General features: G+C 41.9%; 2 protein-coding genes across 6 annotated transcripts in view; one reads left to right on the top strand and one right to left on the bottom strand.

Moving 5' to 3' along the window:
* CACNA2D3 (calcium voltage-gated channel auxiliary subunit alpha2delta 3) overlaps positions 1 to 21044 on the top strand; it is a 724110-nt gene that overhangs the window by 604498 nt on the left and 98568 nt on the right. The window lies entirely within an intron of this gene.
* LRTM1 (leucine rich repeat transmembrane protein 1) lies at positions 1821 to 12034 on the bottom strand. The gene is made up of 3 exons (XM_073354720.1): positions 12028 to 12034; positions 9924 to 10520; positions 1821 to 2254 (listed from the first exon to the last, which is right to left on the bottom strand). Exons 1-3 carry the CDS (start codon positions 12032 to 12034, stop codon positions 1821 to 1823), a joined length of 1038 nt encoding a protein of 345 aa, XP_073210821.1.

Genomic DNA, 21044 nt, shown 5'->3' with positions numbered 1-21044 from the left:
ACATTTAGTATGGATTGGCCTACTCCAGTCATACAAAGGAATGCACTAATGGAAGTAAGAAGTATCTTGCTTTATGGCAGAATTTCACATGGACTTAAGGCCTTAAGTGCACATGAAAATGGCAAAAGCAGCTTAAAGGTGACCTAAAAAATATTTAAAAATCATTTTTGTATCTTTTTTTGCTTCTTTAGGAAGACGGTCTAAAAGGTTTTGGTAGGTTGGGTTGTTTTTTTTTAAGGGGTGAGCAGAGGGTATTTGTACTTAAAGGGCCATAGCTGAGTCCCAGGTTACTGGGAGCAGTGTCAGTGAAATCCTGGCTCCACTGAAGTCAATTGGAGCTTTAGCATTTTTCACATTTGCATCTGCAGTCTAATTGCATGGGTGCCCTGGACCCTAAATTTAGCTTGTGTGTATGTGTCTCCCAGCTCCCTTGTAATTCCCACCAGTAAAGGGCCTTTGCCTTTGGTTTGGCACTGAGGATCTTCATTTAGTGCACAGATGGTAAAATTCCATCCAATACCCTTGCATCACTACACTAGTTAAAATAAAATTCCTTTTTTTTTTTGTTACAAAATGCTAATTCTGAAACTAAAATCCAGGCTAGAAAATTTAGACATATATATTATAATAATCTAATACTAGATTTAAATGGTGCAGTGAACTCCCTAGCCAAATATTTTATTTGAAAAATGTTTCTGCAGTTTAAGAATATTCTTTCCCTTCTGGTTCTCTGGTGTTGAGGATTTTGTGACTGCAACTTCCTCTTATAGCAAACTTTCTGCTTATGGATTCCTCTGCTAGGATACATCCTACGGGGAATCTAGCCAGACATAAGAGAGAGAATAACAGTATACAAACACATAATTGTATTGGTTTCAGTACCAAATCCATTATTTTATTCCTGTTATGAGAGTTGCCAAATGGAAGTTTTATGAATTAAGACCATCAGAAGTGTCTGTGGTGGTTGTGTATTAGTCCTTTGTTGAGGAAGAAAGTGTAGCTTCTATGTCTATATTTTATTTTTGCTTCTGTCCATGCCATTTCTCAAATCCTTTTATCAGAATGCCATGATGCAGTCATGTTAACCATTTCTCCTTCACTTCCATCTTGCCAGCTCCTCTTTACTGTTCCCCAAGTAAGAGAAAGATGTTTCTATCTTTGGACAAGGCCTAGAACTGAACTGCTATAGCTAATTATGGATTTTCCATGTCATAAACTACATCATGGGTGCAATATTAAAATGGTTTATCTAGTAGAGCCGGTCGAATAGTAGAAAATGTGTTTGCAAATTATTTATTTTTAAAAAATTGTTGGGTCAGTTACTTGCAGTGAATAATTTGGACAGTTCTACTATTAGATAGTATGACCTGTATTTAGAGGTAACTGTTCTGCCATGTATTCCTTAGGTACATATTAGGCAAGCTTTACCAAGCCACTTAAAATTGCTTTGCATTTTCCATTCCATTGTGATGGCTAGTGACTGTCTGTTTGTAATTGCCATGAATTATACTAATGTTACACAGTGGACTAGTTAATGTAGAACAGAATATTTGAAAGTGTTTACATGAAGATTTAATTAATCTCAAACTCACATCCTCATGTAATACTTCAGAATGTATGCATGCACAAAACATAAATAATATATTTATTTCACCTCTCAACATAAATTGCTTCCCAGGAATGAATGCTTATTTTACAGAAACTTTTTTAATGTGAAAAAGCAAAATACAGGAGTAAGAAGTAAATCAGTCATACCTGACACTAAGCTTCTGATTGAAACGAGGAGTCTTACTTGGGTGAAACCAAAGACCAAAAGTAACTTAAGCCAAGGAACTACCAAATGGCTCTTTTTCCTCGGGACTCCCCTGCTCTGTTACTGGGGCCAAGTGTTCTCTGTGGTATTTAGCAGTAATTGCAGCATAGGCACAACCATACACAGCAGCTGCCAACATCATTAGACACACAATTCCACAGACAACTCCAGTTATTACTACAGTGGCAATTGCATGACGCAAACTAACTGGCCTTGGCTTTGGTTTAGGTTCACAGTCTGAACGGCTACTTTCTCCATTTTCATTGTGCTGAGTGTGCTTCAGAGAACTTCTGTGCTCAAAGTTGTGGTGATGAATATTAGCCAGATGAATATTAGCGACTGTGGGAGGGCATGCCCCGTACATCTCATAAGGAATTTTGAGGAGGTCCTTTCCCTTCCGATTTTCTGGTGTTGAGCATATAATGCCATCACTTATTCCTCCTGAAAAGAACATATTAAAGTCTTGAGCTCTTTGGCGTTCTGAATTTTCTGTATGTAAAAACAAAACGAAGCCCAATGGAATTTATAAACTGCTTCATTTTTCTACTTTTAAACAATTTACAACCATATATTATTTTGTGTATGTTTCCAATTAGTTAAACACTAGGATTATAACACTTTTATATACTCAAATAAGCAATTACTTGTAACCAATAATTCATTAGGAGTACATTTACCTGTACTTTATCAATGTTTATAGTAAAAACAAAACAACCCCTCCATCCCCGCATCACCACCAGACACACACACCCAGTAGTATAAAAATAGGCAGGTATAAAGCCATAAGTGAAACCAAAGAGCTATTATTACCAAGCACATTCTTACCACTACTTTTTTTAATAAACATAGATGGAAACAATATGTCTTTTGTAAACATTTCCTATTAGCATTCACAGCAATGGTCCTTGAAGTAGTGATAATTCTGACACTATGTGCTAACATTTGCCATGCTGCAAATTGTTAAAATAAAATATCCTAAATGCCCTGATTTTTTCTACATAGTTTATAAAAGCATGATACCATTCACATTACATGCCAAAAACAGTATTCTCCATACAAAAGTTAGAAAAGTAAAGCAGTTGAATTTTCTAATTTCAAAGTTGTCCATACAGTATATCCTATGTATTTTATTAGACTCATAGATTTTAAGACCAGAAGGGACTATTATGATCATCTAGTCTGACCTGCACATTGCAGGCCATAGAACCTCACCCACCCACTCCGGTAATAGACCCATAACTTCTGGCTGAGTTACTGAAGTCCTCAAATCATGACTTAAAGACTTCAAGTTACAGAGAATCCACCATCTACACTAGTGTAAACCTGAAAGTGACTCGTGCCCCATGCAGCCTTTAGGGCTGGTACCTGCTCTCCGCTGAATGGGTGAACTTGGTGTGGGGGGAATGGAGTAGGGAGCCTTTTCACCCTTGCTCAAGCAGCGGGGCAGGATCAGTCCTTAGTGCATTAGAGCACATATGTATCAGAAGTCAGCTCCCTTACCATCCCACATATCATGGCCCTATAGCTACTGGGTAGGGCTACAACCATTGTATATTTTCAAGTTTGCATTATTCAAAAGTAACTGAATCAAGTCACTTCAAAATTCCTCTCCCTCTGTGGCCAGGCATGGAAATTTTAATCTTAAAAAGAATTTGTTTTAGAAGCTGGTGAGTTAAGATTGGCCCATACCAAATTTCTAAGACCACCTTCCCGACAAATATTGGTGATGTTCCAAGATGAATCAGAGCCTAGCAGCTGAAGCCTTGATCTGTAACAGGTCAAACCAAAAGCCTGGATCCAAAGACTTCCAAACATGGACATTTTCAGTGTGGATATGGCTGAAGTTCCAAATTTGGCAGCTCTGATCCTTCCATGGTTATGAGTGACTGAAAAGGGTGTTGGAATGGAAAACTACAATTCTACCATCACTTAAGCATTCTCTTTAATTATTTAAGTATATGAAACAAGAATCAATTGCTTGAGTTGCATTCAGTTCAAGAAATCTTTTATTCTTCGTCAAGTGATGGTCCCAATCAGTGTTCCACTGAGGGTTATGCGCAAATGCCTGGAACCAGAGCTTTTCAAAGTAGTTATGTCCATCGGTCCATGCATGCACCCTTGCACTGCCTTATGGTTTCGCCGAAGGTGATAAAAGGTGGGGTAGACATCTGCAGTTCCTTCTCACCGCCACATGGTCTGTGTTAGAGCTTCTGCTGTCTTCTTGTCCTTAGTAATGCATTTTCCAAAACTTTTAAGAAAAACTTTTTTTATTTTCATATTTAGTCAGGATTCTTCAGGTTTTTGTAGTGGTTTTATTGTTTTTAGAAGTTTTGTTGGTTTAAGGGCTGGAGATCTCACTTCGGCGGTTACCTGGCAAACAATCTCCAACTCCCTCTACCCCCTACAGCACCCAGGTCTTGGTACTGTATATAGTCAAGATTTTTGCTGTTTCTGGAGCAATTTTCTTGTTTCTAAAAGTTTGGTACGATTAAGGACTTGGGACTGTGCTTCTGCGGTTCTCTGCCGAACAATTCCCCCCGGTACTGGATTATGCCAAAAAGTCCATGATTCAAAGTCTGCCCTTTCTGTCCATGCTTGTTTTCCCTCAGCGATGAGTACCAACACTGCCTGTACTATTTGGGGGAAGCCCTCACCGTGTCCAGATGCGGTATCTGCCTCTCCTTCCCTGCTTGTTCATGGGAAGGCAGAGTCTTTTGTCCTAAAAAGCACCTCATGCAAGTTACCATGGGGCTGCAGTCAGATCCTGGTCAGGGAACCCCCCCCCCCCCTTCCCTCCGTACATTGGCCTGAACAGTCCAAGAGAGTGTCTCCTACCATGGATCCTCAGTCCGGCTCCACTGGTACCAGTGCTATGGACCCTGCGTCAAGGCCTAGTCGTGAGTCATGGGAGCATGCACATAAGCATGACAGTAAGTCTTTCTCCAGTCTAAGAAAGATGCTGTGCTGTCCACAAGTTCCGGCCATGGAGCAGCACCAAATTCCAAGTCCCACAAGAGCAACAAAAAGTTGCTCAACAGACCCTCCAGTTCCAGTTCCAGACCCACATACCACTCCTGCGTCGGCATCATTGGTCCAGAGATGGATCCCTTTACTGGCCCCAGTTCTGTCCATAAACCAGGAGCTGTTGACTCAGGGAGACTCAAAAATCCTCCTGGACCTCATCAGCTGTCCTCCCCTGGAAAGGGTGAGGTTTCCATGAGTTCCAGAACTCTTGCCGACTAAGAGAGCCCCATCCACTGTCTCGAATCTGCCACCTTCTGGCTGAATTCCTCCAACACACCCCATTTTGTTGGCACCACCATTTGCACAGGACTCTGGTTCCTCTGAGCTTGAGGATCCAGATGCTACGCATGGTCTGCTGCCTGTTCTGAAGACATACCTATCAGAAGGTCCCAGTGGCACCATGGCAATACCCTACCTTAGCTCAGCCCAGGAGCCACTGGTACTTGACTCCTTGGGCACCATTGCTTCAACAGCAGGATCAACCAGGTAGGCCATATTGGAGCTCATGGCCCCAGTTCTACCATCTATGAGCCTCCACAGAAATGCCCGAAGGCCCACAGATCTCATCCACCTGTTTTGATGATGAAGTCATCTGCACAACATGCCCAATCTTTGCTAAGCGATATTTCTGAGTGCAACTAGAGAGCCATCAACCACTTTGCACCCCAATGGTTTTACCAGCCACCCCTTTTGGGGGCCATCTCAAACTCTTTCTGACAGCATGGAGAGTAATAACAACAGACAAAATGGGTCCTGGGTGTCATTCGACATGGCTATACCATTGAGTTTGTGACGCTGCCTCTTCCACATCCCCTGTGCTGATCCCATGCCAGGCATCACTCTCACGACAGTATTCTTACCCTAGAGGTGGACTCCCCCTGCAGAGAGGTGCAATGGAGCCAGTCCCCACAGCCTTTCAAGTATTCAAACTGTTTTCTGGTACACAAGAAGGGGGATGAGACCAATCTTGGATCTCAGATGCCTCAACTGTTCCTTTCGCTAGCCAAAGTTCTATGTGGTCACTGAAGCAACTACATCTTCCCTCCCCTACCACTCTTGTCATGTGTCTGTCACAAACTCTAGTGGGAAAGGGTGATGGTCATCCCGATTGCTCCGTTCTGGCCTTGCCAGTTCTGATTTCCTCTTCTTCTCCACCCTCTCCCACTCCCGACGTTTCCGGGACTGCTCACAGAACATAGCTGCAGACTCTGGCACCCCAATCCGTGGACGCTTCACTTGACAGCTTGGTTTTTGGGTGGATGCCTCCGCTAGCACAGGAGTGTCTGTTGGCAGTATGCAGAGTAGGCAGTCCTCTCCAGTAGCAGAAAGAACTCCACAAGACAATCCTACCAAGCAAAATGGGTGTGTTTCACTTCTTGAGCCCAACAGACAGGTCTTTCCCCTGAGGCCCTGGGCATCCCAATGCTCTTAGATCAGTGGTTCTCAAACTTATTCTGTTTCCCTTCCCCTTGTGTTTGTAGTCATTTACTGCCTCCACCCCCTCCAAGTACCTATACTCTTCAGGTCTCTCTGGCCTTTCAGCATTAGCTATCAACCTCAGAGAGCCAGCAGGCATTTCCCTCTGCTTCTCTCAGCCTTCAGCTCTCTCCAGTCATGGCTGTTGGGCCTGGGGAAGCTTGTAGGTGACCTCCTGACTACCTTTGTACCTTCTGTTTTCACCTGCATTGATCTGGCTTCACTGCTCAATGAGGGAACTCTCACTGCTCCACCTTCAGGGGCATCCCCTCCTCTGAGTGCTCTTTATTCTCAGGTTTCAGAGTAGCGGCCATGTTAGTCTGTATCCGCAAAAAGAAAAGGAATACTTGTGGCACCTTGGAGACTAACAAATTTATTTGAGCATAAGCTTTCGTGAGCTACAGCTCACTTCATCGGATGCATGCAGTGGAAAATACAGTGGGGAGATTTATATATGCAGAGAACATGAAACAATACATACACACTGTAACAAGAGTGATCAGGTAAGATGAGCTATTACCAGCAGGAGGGGAGGGGGAACCTTTTGCAGTGATAATCAAGGTGGGCCATTTCCAGCAGTTGACAAGAACATGTGAGGAACAGTGGGCGAGGGGGGAGGAAATAAACATGGGGAAGTAGTTTTACTTTGTGTAATAACACATCCACTCCCAGTCTTTATTCAAGCCTAAATTAATTGTATCCAGTTTGCAAATTAATTCCAATTTAGCAGTCTCTCCTTGGAGTCTGTATTATTCTCAGGACTCTTTCTTCCTTTCTAAATGCTATCAGTGTTCTGAACTCTCATTTATAACTCCCTGGGGCCAGCCACGCCCAACTCATTACATCAAGCTAGGGTGAACTTGACTGGAATGCAAGAGCTGAGCCCAGTTTCATTTAAGGGACCAGCTACCCTGTTACAGGAACATAACTTATTTTGGTTAGTATAAGTCACAGAAGAATAATACTGGAGAAATATTAGAGTACAGAATATCTAGACTTCTTCCAACACTGGTCGTTAAAATGCGTTTGTGTGTTGCATTTCACTTGGTTTTTTAAAATTTTGGCAAATTTTTGTAAAGCAAAGGTGAGACAAGAAAAAAAATCACTGAATTGCCAAACAATGGCTGTGTTTCTGAGATAAACTAAAGAAGCTGTGCTGCTGGCATAGTAATTAAGATAATCTGATATGCTTATCTTGGATCATTACCTTCTGTTGCATACGGAATTCAGAACCCCTGCTAAAATTTGTTCTAGGGAATAGGTCCAGCAAAATGTAACAAAAGCCTGGAGGCTGAAAGAAATAACTTAATAGTTTAACAGTCCAGAAAGTCGTATGACTTTAACCCTGGGAGAGAAAGCCCTCAGGAGACTAATTTTTATCAGTTAAATTACAGACCCACTCTATCAACTTAGCCTGTTGAATATTTTGATAAATTGCACATATCACTGGCTTAAAAGCTTGTTTAATTTTATTTATTATTTTCTATAACTAATCCCACCTGTTACCTAGCCAAGTATTAGGCATCTTGTACTGATGGAACTTAATTAAATGTACTTTAGATGCTTTAACACAGATCCAATGGACCAGATCCTTGTCTGTGCCAATGCTGCTTCTAGAACAGATGGCTCTGGAGGTGCTATTACACTATCATTTCGGCTCCCCACTCCTAGAACGCCTGAGAGCTGTGCCTCCAGCACAGTTTAGAGCAGCCTCAAGTCCACTCTAAGTTGTGCCCAGCTGCAATGGCTTAACTTGTGCTGGAGATTCCCCTTATGCTAACCATTTCCTTCAGGTACACAATAAATGCTGCTTTCCGTCTGCGCTGGGTATGCTAAGGAACTGGCCCTATGATTTGGCCACAGCATAAAAAGAGAGCTACTGTAAAAAGAAATATGTCTCTTCTCATGGTGGTAATTCCTGAAATAAAAATAAAATTTTGAGGGGGGGGGGGTGTAGTTTAGTGATTACCTGTGGTGTACTCAGTGTGTGACTGGATGGTAGTGAGAATTTCCCGGTGAAACATTTGGAGACTTGATTGTTTGTTACCAATTCACTAACTGGACATATAAATTGTCCAATTATATACATTTCATTTTAACAAGGAAGTGTGCATATGAACTTTAAACAGTTCTAGTAACCAAAGTGTGAGGTTTTCAAGGTTATTTTTGCAAGGTTTAAAGTTATTCTTGCACAAAGTCATTTAAAAGTAATTAATTAGAAGGAGAAATAAGGAGTGAAAATTAGTTGGTTAGTTCCACAGAAACTCTTCTGTTTGTTGAATGATTAAAGCAACTCTATTTAGGCACAACAAAGGACAATCTGTCATGGGTTATGACATGTCAGATTTCCTTTCAATCTCATCTCTTCAGCCTTCCTTCTGTGCACAAACCGAATCTCATCTTCAAAATTCCTGCCCATATAACTATGAGTGAAGGCTATCAATGGACACTGAATAGCAATTGTGTTACAGAGGGCAAACAGAAGACATAGCGCATCTTCACATGAGCTGTTGCCTTGTACCATGCCAATATGTTGATCTACGTACAGATAGGAAACCAAGGAAGTATTTGTATCACATTCATGCATCAATGTTTATTTTAGAGGAAATAGGATTGGCTTGTTCTTTTGACTTCTCAAAGTCTGACTAGCTCCCACAGCAATCAGAGCCAGGTCTTCCTTTAATTTTAATACCTTTCACTTCCTACACTGCATATAAAAGAGATATACTTAAAAAAACCAAACATTTTAGGATTATAAATGTTTTTTTTTCCCTTTTATCTAATCATCTTGGATTCTAAAGCTGCTCAGAACAAAGCATTGCAATGCCATTCAAAAGCAGAGCGAGACAACTTCTGACTTACAAAAAACAGAGTTAAGTCTTATTCTCTTTTTATGTAGAATAACTAAGGGATTTATAAATGGAAGAGATTAAATGCAGGTAGAGATATGGCCAAACAACTTTGTGCTGCTTTTAAACTACATACAAACTTAATTTTTCCTTTACCGTGGCATTGTGTATTTCTGTATTATCATTTTAATCCAGTGGTTAGGGCACTCCGCTGGAAGGGGGCAGACCCAAGTTCAAGTCCTTACTAGAATGAATAATTATTTATACAAGCAGCTTCACCAGGAGATACTGAGAGAGACCTCCCCCAGAGTAGTCAATAGCCTGGTAGGCACTAATCTCTGGGGGTTCAAATCCCTGCTCCAAAGTGGGGATTCCCATATCCCAGGTGAATATCCTAAGTACTGGGCTAAAAGTTATAAGATATATACCACACCACAACCATTACCTCTACTTCCTCTTTTTTTTTTTTTAATTGAGCCTATTTTAAAAGTCTGGAAACAAAATGCTTTGCGTCAAACTACATGTTTCCTTTGCCAATATTTATTTAAATTCTGGATTCAATTTAACCCAAATTGAGTTTATGTTCTTGAACTTCCAGCAGTCTGAAAACTCAGGTATTTGCCAAACTCTAGTCCAGAGCAGAGAGAAAGTTAAGTATGTACTTAAGTGCTTTCTGGTATCAAGGCCATGGTAGCTCGGATAGATCAAGTATATGTTAGACCATTTTCTTTACATTTTATCTAATAGAGAAAATTACTTACCTCTGTATAAAAAGCTCTCTAGCCACAGTTTAAGGCCAATGACATGACAAGTGCATTGCCATGGATTATTCTTGAAAAGAACAACTTTCAGGTTTGGGAGGGATTCCAGCAGAATTCTGTCCAGTCTTTGAACCTTGTTATACTTAACAGACAATAAAGTTATATTCTCTGTATTATTTCCTAGAGTTTCAGGCAAATGTAATATACTGTTGGATGACAAATCCAGTTCTTTTAATTGAGGGAGGGAATTGAAAGTCTTGTTTTCTAGGTAATGAATCAAGTTCTTGGTTAGGTTTAGAACCTGTAGATATCGTAATCCTTGGAAAGCACCCGATGACAAATTTGAAACAGAATTATTAGACAAGTCTAAAATTTTGAGCAAAGGGGTCTCATTGAATGCATTTTGATTGATTTTCCAAATATGGTTATTCTGCAACTGTAATATTAGAGTTTCAGGAGGTATGTGGGAGGGAATTTCAACAAGTCCTTGATTCCTGCAGTCCACTGTCTTTGACGTTTGATGACATAGGCACTTTTCGGGGCATCCACATACCATATGCATTAGTACAATGATACTTGAAACCAAAAGCAGTTCACCTGTACAAGAAGTAAAAGAAGTGATAATGTGGTGAAACTAATTTATAATCGGTGTGTTTTGGTAATACAAACATTGGTAGCATAGACAAAAGATGTACTTTTTGGTAATGGACAATAATGTACATTTGTTTCACAGTTTGGTACATCAGAATAGTATAAATCAGCCCTAGATAAAATTTTGGAAACCTCATATAATGTAGACTAAAGATAATTTTTCTCTAGTTTCAAACTGAGCTACTTTTCATGGCTTTATCTTAAATGCAAATAACTTTTAGCAAGCTTAGCCATCACCCCCTTGCCATAAAAATATGATGAATTTCTAGCTGCTACATACCCATAGGAATGAAACACTCTCATAGAGTTCCCAAGGATATTAAATTGTAATGTTTATCTTTCTATAGTGATAGTGGTTCCGAGCCAGTGATTCTGAATCACTGTATGTTAAAATTGCAAGCACAGTCCCTGTTTAGTTACTTTTTTGATTGAATGTTGCACCTTAAAGAATTAAGCTTGTGTTCCTTTAGAGAAAACAATAATCTTCAAAGACTTCACTACAGAGGATTCAACAAAAGTTTCCAGTGAGCCAGATTTTTTTAGTCTGTTCTTTAAAATATCCACCCATGTTTATGCTTATTAATTGAAATTCCTTTATCTGAATGCCAGCTGTATTTTCCAAAGATTTGAACATCTATCCACTAAGCAAACATTTGTGAAGTACAGTTGTTAAAATGATAAATGAGGTGACAGGAGTACTCAATGATATTTAATATTTAAAATTATCTACTCCCATGGCTCCTGACAGTGATCCAGTTGGCTTTGACTGAAATAATAATACCTTGTACCTGTCATATGTGGTTAACGCTATTCCTTTAAAAACATCATGCTGCCTAAAGTTATGTTAATATGCATACAATGGAATAATAAAGATATATTAGGGAGTCTTGGCTGCTGATCCCATATGAATTATGTTGGCTCCGGAGAATCAGAGCAATAGGTGGATAAATCCTTTTTAACATTGTCTTTGTGATGCATCGAATCATTAATAGTATCTGTTATTTCAAAGTAGAAAAGCTTCTCATCAATTATTATTTAAAAGTCTTGGAAAATAAAGGATACAGTGCATATTGACGTGTAGAGCTCAAACATTAATTAGTAACAGGAACACTATCTTAAAAGAACAACAGAATGAGATTTCCGTATTGAACACATTAAATCTGTAAGTGAAAGGTTTGGATTTTTGTGACAACAATTTACCTTGCAAACCACTTATTAATTAACACTCTAAATGAAATTGTATTTGAAAATTTTGCTACAGTGCCTGATTCTGTGTTCAAGAAAAAAATATTCTGTAGCATTGTGCCGTTTTACAACTGTTAGCTTCAGAAACAAGAAAAACAACTTAAACAGTAACTTCCACTGTAAAGTTAAAAATAGAAACTGGTTGGCAAAGGAAATATTTCTTTACAGAGCACTTCACTATAGGTCTAAAAAGTAAATTATAGCTCACCTTTCATGGTGGTTCTATTGTTGTCCTGCTTGCAGAAAGCTTAGTCCAAGTTTACTTAGAACAGTAATTTACACTATATTACAACTTGAAGTGTGTGTCAGGACTATGAACTAATCCAGTTTCCTTTATACCTTCATTTTGTCGTTTACAAAGGAGCTTTAACTATTTGTTCTAGTGAGTAACTCCATCAGCTTTGGTTGTTGTTGCATTCATTTCCCCCCCTCTATCACACTTTTTTTTTTTTTTTACAGTCCACCTATTACTCTGAGTTTTTCTCTGCCTTTCTTATTCAGTCAACTAGCCCTGCAAAGAATGTCTGTCAGCTCAAACTGGACAGCTGTAGTATACAAATCATGAGCTGATAGCCTACCCTTTTCTATTATTTAATCTGCTTCAAATCCAAGGTACAAAAATAAGGCTGCCTTTTTAAAATCCAATGTAGTTTCTGAATTCTGTGGGATTATTAGCCATGCTGTGTCAATTCCTCAAGATCAGATGACTCTGAACATGGATTCTAGTTTTCCTGGGTTGTGATTGGAGGCAATGGAGTGTGTAATAATACTAGAAATAGGCTTGCATGTTGATGACATGGTTTTGACAGTGCAGTTGTTTGCTCTTCTGGGGCTTATTCTTCTGACATCCACAGGGATTAACTGTGCTGACAGGATTTTGTTGCATGGGAACACAGAGCTGGTGCCTTCCTTGGTAAGAATGGCAAACATATTTGTATGGGATACTAAAAATATTGGTCTGCTTTTTTCGCAAATGCGTTGACACTTTAAGTGACATTTGATTGAAAACTCATATTTCACATGGTAATATATTGACTTTATCTCACTGTTAACTTCTTTAGAAATAAAATAACACTTCACATTGTAGCATTCACAATAGTAAAAGGGCTAATGGCGTATGACTGCCATAGAATTAAAGCTGCGATAAGGTGTTCAAAGGAATGTGAAATCTGGTATAATGAGCTCCTCTAAGGTCACATGCTCACTTTTATGCATCTGTTAGCTTTGTCATGAAGAGGGCCCTTGAAACTGCACCATCACAAAATGTCAAGCCTCTCCAAATGCTGACCATACAATGTAACATTGTTAGGGCCAAATTCTGCCTTTGGATGCACAAGAACAGCTTGCAGTGAACTCAGCTACTAGTCTTATTTGTAATACTATGAGATGATGCAGAAAGTGTCTCAGCTTAATTTTTGGTTTGTACATGAATTAGCTTGAGCTTTCAGGAGACCGAGAGCCAAATTCTGCCTCTACATTATTTATACAATAATTTATAAACTAATTTCTGAAGTTCTGTCTTCTCTAGTTAATCTTAACATAAAAACAGAAGAATGGCCATACTGGGTCAGACCAAAGGTCCATCCAGCCCAGTATCCTGTCTGCCCTCAGTGACCAATGCCAGGTACCCCAGAGGGAGTGAACCTAACAGGTAACGATCAAGTGGTGTCTCTCCTGCCATCCATCTCCACCCTCTGACAAACAGAGGCTAGGGACACCATTCCTTACCCATCATGGCTAATAGCCATTAATGGACTTAACCTCCATGAATTTATCTAGTTCTCTTTTAAACCTTGTTATAGTCCTAGCCTTCACAACCTCCTCAGGCAAGGAGTTCCACAAGTTGACTGTGTGCTGTGTGAAGAACTTCCTTTTATTTGTTTTAAACCTGCAGCCCATTAATTTCATTTGGTGGGCCCTAGTTCTTGTATTACGGGCACAAGTAAATAACTTTTCCTTATTCACTTTCTCCACACCACTCATGATTTTATATACCTCTATCATATCACCCTTTAGTCTCCTTTTTTCCAAGCTGAATTATAAATATCTAATACAAATATAAGTAAGATTGCCACCCTGAAGAAAGCAAAGCAATCCACTCCGTACTTCTCCTACACACCCTTTAATACTAAGGTTGTACTCCAGTAGGAGTTAGGGTATTCCACTCTCCCAGCAGGAAAACACTTGATCAAAGAGGTGGGTCTTGCAATATGCTGTGAACGTGGCAAAGTTTGGACTCAGTCTTGACTGTTTCAGAGCCTAGATCTGCAACCCAGACTGTTCACCAGGAAAGCTTTCGCCAAGGCCCCATATAGGTGCATATGGAATTCTTTCACTTGAAGTGCCCGGAATGAATGCTGCCCTGAGACAGAGAGAGAGAGCACCCATTGGTCACAGATATGGACAGGTTTCAGCCCAATTTAGGGCTTTGTGGCAGAGGAGCAGGACTTTGAATTGGATAGGATCCTGTAGATTGCAAAGCACTTGTGCAGTATATTCTTGTCAGTGTTTCTTCTTTAGGAGGTGGACCACTATAGGCTATATTAGCTGTAATTTCTACGTAGCCTTCATGGGCATTACACTGGTCTTACCTGGAGTTGACAAAAGCAGGAATTCAAAAGACCGGCTCTTCTTCCAGCAGAAAATGACAACATTTCCTGGTCAGATGTATGCTGAAAAGGCTGATTTGGCCTCTACTGCTATTGGACAAGTCTCTGCTCCTGGGTGTCCTAACAGTTCACACATACATGAACCTGCCAGTGATTCCAGCAGGAGTTGCCTAGGCATATGCAAGGGTAGAATTTTTGGCCCTGAGTTTGGAGAGGAGAGTTGATATTGCAGATTCATTTCCAAAGTGGAGCTTTTATGCTTTCCCCAACTCCGCCCCAAATTGTGGCACCTTACAAATGTGGTAACTAAATAGAAATTGTTCAAGGAAGGTGAGGAAAAAATTGGAAAAATTAGAACTATATAATTCTTTGTTACTATCTGGAGGTACTTTGTTGAACTGTATCTGACACCAGTCAAAAGAATCGAAGGAAAGCTGAACAGTGACTGAAAATGTAGAGCAACTGACACTCTGTAAAGTAATCATGATTTTTCATCCACTGAATAGTACAGTTACTGCTGTAGATGACAGACTGTATAGTTCAGGGGTGGCCAACCTGAGCCTGAGAAGGAGACAGAATTTACCAATGTACGTTGCCAAAGAGCCACAGTAATGTGTCAGCAGCCCACCATCAGCTCCCCGACCCCGATCCCAGCACCTCCCACCCACCAGCAGTCCTGCCAATCAGCAGCTCCCCCTCCCTCCCTGAACCTCCCTATCAGCTCTTTTGTGGCCTGCAGGAGGGTCGGGGGGGAAGGGGGAAGGAGCAAGGGCACTGCAGGCTCAGGGGAGGGGGCAGGAAGGGGTGTAGTGTGGGAAGGGCCTGTGGCAGAGCCAGGAGTTGAGCAGTGAGCACACCCGGCACATTGGAAAGTTGGCACCTGTAGCTCCAGCCTTGGAGTCGGTGCCTGTACAAGGATCCTCATATTAACTTCTGAAGAGTCGCATGTGGCTCCAGAGCCACAGATTGGCCACCCCGGTCTAGTTTCTTAAACCCTTGTTGAATGACACATCATGTTGTTTCGAGATGAAAGACAACACAGTGAAAAAGAATCCTATGAATGTGAGTCACATGGCACCACAGTAGCACTTAAATGCTTTGACTTTCCAAATGTGTTGAATTTAAAGGCCAGGGGTAGTGGCCTTCACATTAATACCAAACTATATAAAAGGTTAAAACAAAGGCTTCCAAACCTTAGTGCTATAAGTTATTGCTACCTGCCCCACCCCCTGCAAATGCATGCACAAATGGAAGTAAATATTGTGTTTAACAGTGACTAATTTTAATTAGGATTGACCTAGATGTAAATGGGGCTACTGTAACATTTAGAGATGAGCCACTGTAACACTCAGAAATAACACTTTTAGCAGCCCTGCTAGCAGCAAGTGTTCCACATCTTTGATTTTTATGTTTTGCTGTTTGAAGCCACAGCAGCTGGGAATGCCCTTGCCTTAAGTGTTGCCTCACTGCAGTTCCTGCAACAAAGGCCATTCCTCCATTCTTGACATATCCCATCCCTTGCATCAATGATGACTGACATTAGGGCCCCCCTAGCAACTCCTGACCTTGTTACAGGATACAGTAACTCTTCATGTTGTTGTTTCCTGCTATGGCTCTGTTTTTTCTCACTTTAAAAATTCTCCACGGATTTTAGTAAAGTTTTCCATAGGCTGATTAATTCAATGATCTGAGTGTGTGTGTGTGTGTGTGTGTGTAAGAGAGCTTGCTATCCAGGTGTATTTCCTGTGCTCTTGTGTGAACTAACAGAAGCTGTAAAGAATGCCTTTCAAGTGCCTATCTTAGTCTGAGTAATCCTTTGCAGCTACAATTGTGTTATTTTTAGCACTCAACAAATTGAAAAGATGTTCACAGGGCAAGGTCATTGAAAGTTAAGCACTGTGTGAGGTTCATTTCCAACAATAACACAGGGCTTGTTTTATGTTCTCTGCATCGTGATATAAGAAGTTATTGCTTTTTTTAGTTAAATCTTCATGCCCCATTCAACTTTGGAAACCTATGATTAAATCTGTTAATTCACCTTTCATGTGTGTGTAGGTGTTTTCTTCCCTATATAGAAATCAGTGAAGATTTGTATTTGTAAACAGAGTTTTTCCCACCCTATAATACATGTTCTATTCCTGTTTCTTAGTAGTAATGCTTTGGTTATGAGAGAAAAGTCTGATGTGGTGAAAATTACAATACTGAGGCAAGTAGAGATTTGCCAGAAACAGAATAACCATGAAATCTGCTCTACTTCTCGGCACTTGAACATTAAGATTTTCTCTTTTTTGATGTGGTGCAGCAACTATTGTTGTGACCACTTAAGCTAACTTGTGCCTTGTTGTATCAGAATGTAACATGATGTTTCCCATCACAAATGTAAAGACAACCCATTAAACTAACACCCTCTATCCCTGCTGCCCCTTAGTGGGGGCACCCCACTGACCAATGATTAGAAGATAGTTTGTCACAGTTCTAGCCAAAAGCAGTTGATTACTTCATATTCAGAAGAAGGAGTATGGTTCTATTTACAGAAGTTCTATTTACAGAAAAACACCCTGGATTTAAAGAGAATCTAGCAATAGGGAAATAATATGAAGATAAACAAATGTGTCAAATACTTTAAAGCTACAACATTCTGTTTCTAATACATTTTATATCAAGTACAGAAAGGCATCATTACATATGAAATTTGCTCATAAACACAGTGCTTTCTGGTCATTTCACGCTTGTACTTTCCTTCTGTTTTTGACATGGAATCGGCTAAAATAGCAACAGTTGCTTAACCTAGAAATTGTGTGAACATTAGATTTCCATTCTGCTAATGAATGATTTTAAACTAGTTAAACGAATAATCTTGTCTTGGAAATCTCTGATGCAATTCAAAGCAATACAGTCTCTTCTTCAAATTGAGCTTGTGGACAAAACCCATGAATAATACTGAAACAGCCCACCTATCACCTCTTGCAAAATAAGCATAATATTGCGTGAGAAAACATAGTATTGTATCATGGGAGACTGTCCCAGTCTTTCCTGGCTATGGGCCACATTCTGATACAAGAGGGTGAGAGGACACAAGAAGCTCTTTCAGTTTCTGGATCTGATGACAGTCTTGGTGCTCAAGGAGTGCGAGGACTCCACCAAACTTGTTCAGTATTCCTTCTCAAAATTGAACATTGTATACTTAACAATGAATATCCTTCTGCATAGTAAGCCCCCAACTCATCAAGATAAAGTAATTAACAAGAGATGGCAAAATCTTCAGAAAGGAATACAAAGTATTCTGTCCTATTTACGAATAACAGTCAAAGGACTGTTTTGATATATCTGGGGTTGCAAAGGAATACCTTTGTGTCATTCACCTATGAAATAAGCTGGCAGTGGGTTTGCTTCATGATTGGAAGATGACAGCCAAGCCTGGCTGTAAGATGCTGGAAGGATTTTGGGTTAGCGTTTGCTCTCGTGACATAATAATGTGCTGTTAGTTAAGTTTAAGCTCTAGAGTGCATGTTAGGATTTTATTTTATATGTAACCCTTTGTTCCTAGTATTTCTGCTTGCTATCATTTGAATCTCTGTTCTTAAATAAAATTATACTTGCTTTCTCTGTGAACCAATCTAAGTGCTGTGTGTTAAGCGGAGGTGTATTCTACAGTGAAACTGGTAAACTGTGGTGTACTGTTCATTTAGGAACAGAGAATCTGGAATTCTGTGAGTGTCCAGTGGATCAGCGGCTGGGCACTCCAGGGAAATGTTTGGTGGACTTGAGGGTTCGAGTGTCCCTATCGCTAACCTGCAGAGGACAGCAGAGTCCAGCAGGCTGAGAAGGAAGTGCTTGTGCTGCTTGTGGCTGGTAGTGTCAGGGAGCCAACCTGTGGGCAGGGGCGGCAGGTTTGTATAATTTTTGGTGGTGCCCAGAACAGGTCCAAGTTTCTCCCCCCCCCCCCACACACACCTGCCTTGTAAGCCAATATACAGTAACTCCTCACTTAAAGTCATCCAGTTAACGTTGTTTTATTGTTCTGTTACTGATCAATTAGAGCAGTGGCTCTCAAACTTTTTTTTCCACGGACCACTTGAAAATTGCTGAGGGTCTTGGTGGACCACTTAATGATCTTTCCAAATGTTGTTTGTAACGTTAGCTAACTATTGTAAAATGTTTTGGATAAAATTGCTATATAAAAAAACCCCTTAATAATAAACAACTTTTTTTGTTCTACACGGAAAAGCACACAACTCATATTTTAATCAGTAGTCGTAACCTTTCTAATATGATGGATGTGCCCTGTCCCCCAGCGCAGCAGCCCCCAAGCTGGGGCTGGGAAGGATGAGGGGCTCTCTCCCTCTCTCCCCAAGCCTGTGCGGCTCCAATAATTAGGTGGATGGCCCTTCATTCTCTCATGTGCGGCCGCCCAAGAGTGCACCTTAGAGGGAACTCTCCGCAGACCACCTGAATGGACCACAGTTTGAGAACCTCTAAATTAGGGAACATGCTTGTTTAAAGTTGCACACTGCTCCCTTTTAGTGTTGTTTGGCAGCTGCCTGCTTTGTCCACAGCTTGCAGAAGGAGCAGCCCGTTGGAGCGCTAGTGGTGGGGGCTTGGAACCAGGGTGGGCCGGCAGCCCCCCTACCAGCTCCCCTAAGTTCCCTGTGTGACTGCTGCCCAGCAGACTATCAATTGCTGGACAGTTCAAGTGTCCCTCCCCCCCACACTACCCTGTGCTGCTCCTGCCCTCTGCCTTGGAGCTGCTCTGGGAGCCTCCTGCTTGCTGTGCAGGGTGGGAGGGGGAAGAGGAGTGCTCATGTCAGGGTGTCCCCCTCCCCCATTCCTGCCCCCACCCATCTCCACAGAGCAGCGAGGGACACAACAGGGCTCAGAATGGAGGGAGCTTGCTGGCAGCAGCTGCTGTCTCAAAGTCTCTCTCTCACACAAAGGGTATGTGTCTCTCTGCCATGCTGTCTCCCCCCCACCCCTTCCATTCCTGCTGCCTTATAGAGTGTGAGGCAGCATTACCAACAATGTGTTAACCCTTGAGGGCTCAGCCGAGTGCTAGTTCATCATTTAGCAGTCGGGCATCCCCTGGGAAATATCCCACCCTCTGACTCCACCACCTCAACCAAGCTTCACAATCATCATCACTGCGTACCAGTATTAAATTGTTTGTTTAAAACTCATACTGTGTATATATATAAAATAGTCTTTTGCCTGGCAAAAAAAAATTCCCTGGAACCTAACCCCCATATTTACATTCATTCTTATGGGGAAATTGGATTTGCTTAACATCGTTTCACTTAAAGTAGCATTTTCCAGGAACATATCATAACAATGTTAAGCAAGGAGTTACTGTATATTTTTTAAAATAATGTAAAAATATGAGGGCTCTGGGGTGGAGCTGGTCATGGGGTTAAGCTGTGGGGGGGCTCAGGCAGAGGGCTGGGGATGAGGGGTGCAGGGGTGTGGGAGGGGCTCAGGGTGGGGCAGAGGGTTGTGGTGCGGGGGTGAGGGCTCTGGGGTGGGGTGGGGCTGGGGATGAGGGGTTTGGGAGGGGCTCGGGGTGGGGCAGAGGGTTGTGGTGCAGGGGGTGATGGCTCTGGCTGGGGGTGAGGGCTCTGGAGTGGGACAGGGCTGGGGATGAGGGGTTTGGGCCCTGGGGCAAGGGCCAGAGAGGAGGATCCCCCCCAGCCCTCTCCCCGCAGGCAGCATCGAGCTGTGGGGAGGGCCCCCCCTGCACCACACTCACCTTGCACCACTGTCACTGCACGTGCTCCTAGGGCCCCTCTCAGGTACAGGAAGCCCCCTCACCTCCTCTGTGGTGGGTGCCGTGAGGGGGGGCTGCCATCACATGTGCTCCTCCTCTCCTGCTGCTGCCCCTCACTGTAGCCTCACTGGGGGTGGGGCTTCCCCTTGTCCAGCGTGGGGCAGGAGCGGTTGTGACAGATTTCTGTTACCAGTGTGCCTGAAGCGTCAGGTGATCAGTCTGAGGCCACAGGATCGTTAAGGGTGGAGATGATGTAACACACCACGTGTCAAAATTTTAAAGCTTTATTGATAAAATAATAAAATAACAGCAGAGAGTATTGGGAACGCTCCCCATGTCACTCAGGGGAAGAAAGAAAGCGTTAATGCCCCAAGCCCTAACCCACTTTCATGCTCACACATGCACGACCCAGACTGGCCAAGTCTGGGTGTAACGTCAGAAGAAAGGGGAGGAGGGAGGTAGACGGGAGTGCTGTCCTGGGCCCAGGCAGTCCAAGGATCTGTTGTGCTCTCCAAGTTGCTCTGGCTCTCAGGACGTTTTAAGTCCTGGGCTCCCTTGGGGGTGTATCTCTGCTCCTAGTGCTCTTTGTGCCAGTCCAAACCTGCTTTCTGTGGTCTCTTCACCATTCCCAGGGACACAGGTCATCTCGTCGGTGTTTTTACTTTCTGCAGCCCTGGACTGTGTTTTTGATCAGGCTGACCTTGCTGTCTTGCATGTCTGGGCAGTTGGATTTTTCTTTCTCACTTTTGCCCAGGAAAGCCTGAAGCCCCCGTCTTTCTCTGCTGTCAGCCAAGTTTCGGCTGTGAGCAGTGTCCTTGGGCTGCTGGGGCCAGTGTCTTATCTTCCGACTGAGCTAGC

This window comes from Lepidochelys kempii, chromosome 7 (genome assembly GCF_965140285.1).
Source record: "Lepidochelys kempii isolate rLepKem1 chromosome 7, rLepKem1.hap1, whole genome shotgun sequence".
Classification (NCBI taxonomy): Eukaryota; Metazoa; Chordata; order Testudines; family Cheloniidae; genus Lepidochelys; species Lepidochelys kempii.
This window is presented reverse-complemented; position numbering and strand designations above follow the sequence as displayed.

Bases quoted from the DNA above. Each gene is read 5' to 3' on its own strand.
- LRTM1 (XM_073354720.1), bottom strand. The intron at 2,255-9,923 runs GTAAGTAATTTT...TGTTCTTTTCAG, and splicing joins AGAGAGCTTTTTATACAGAG to GAGGAATAAGTGATGGCATT.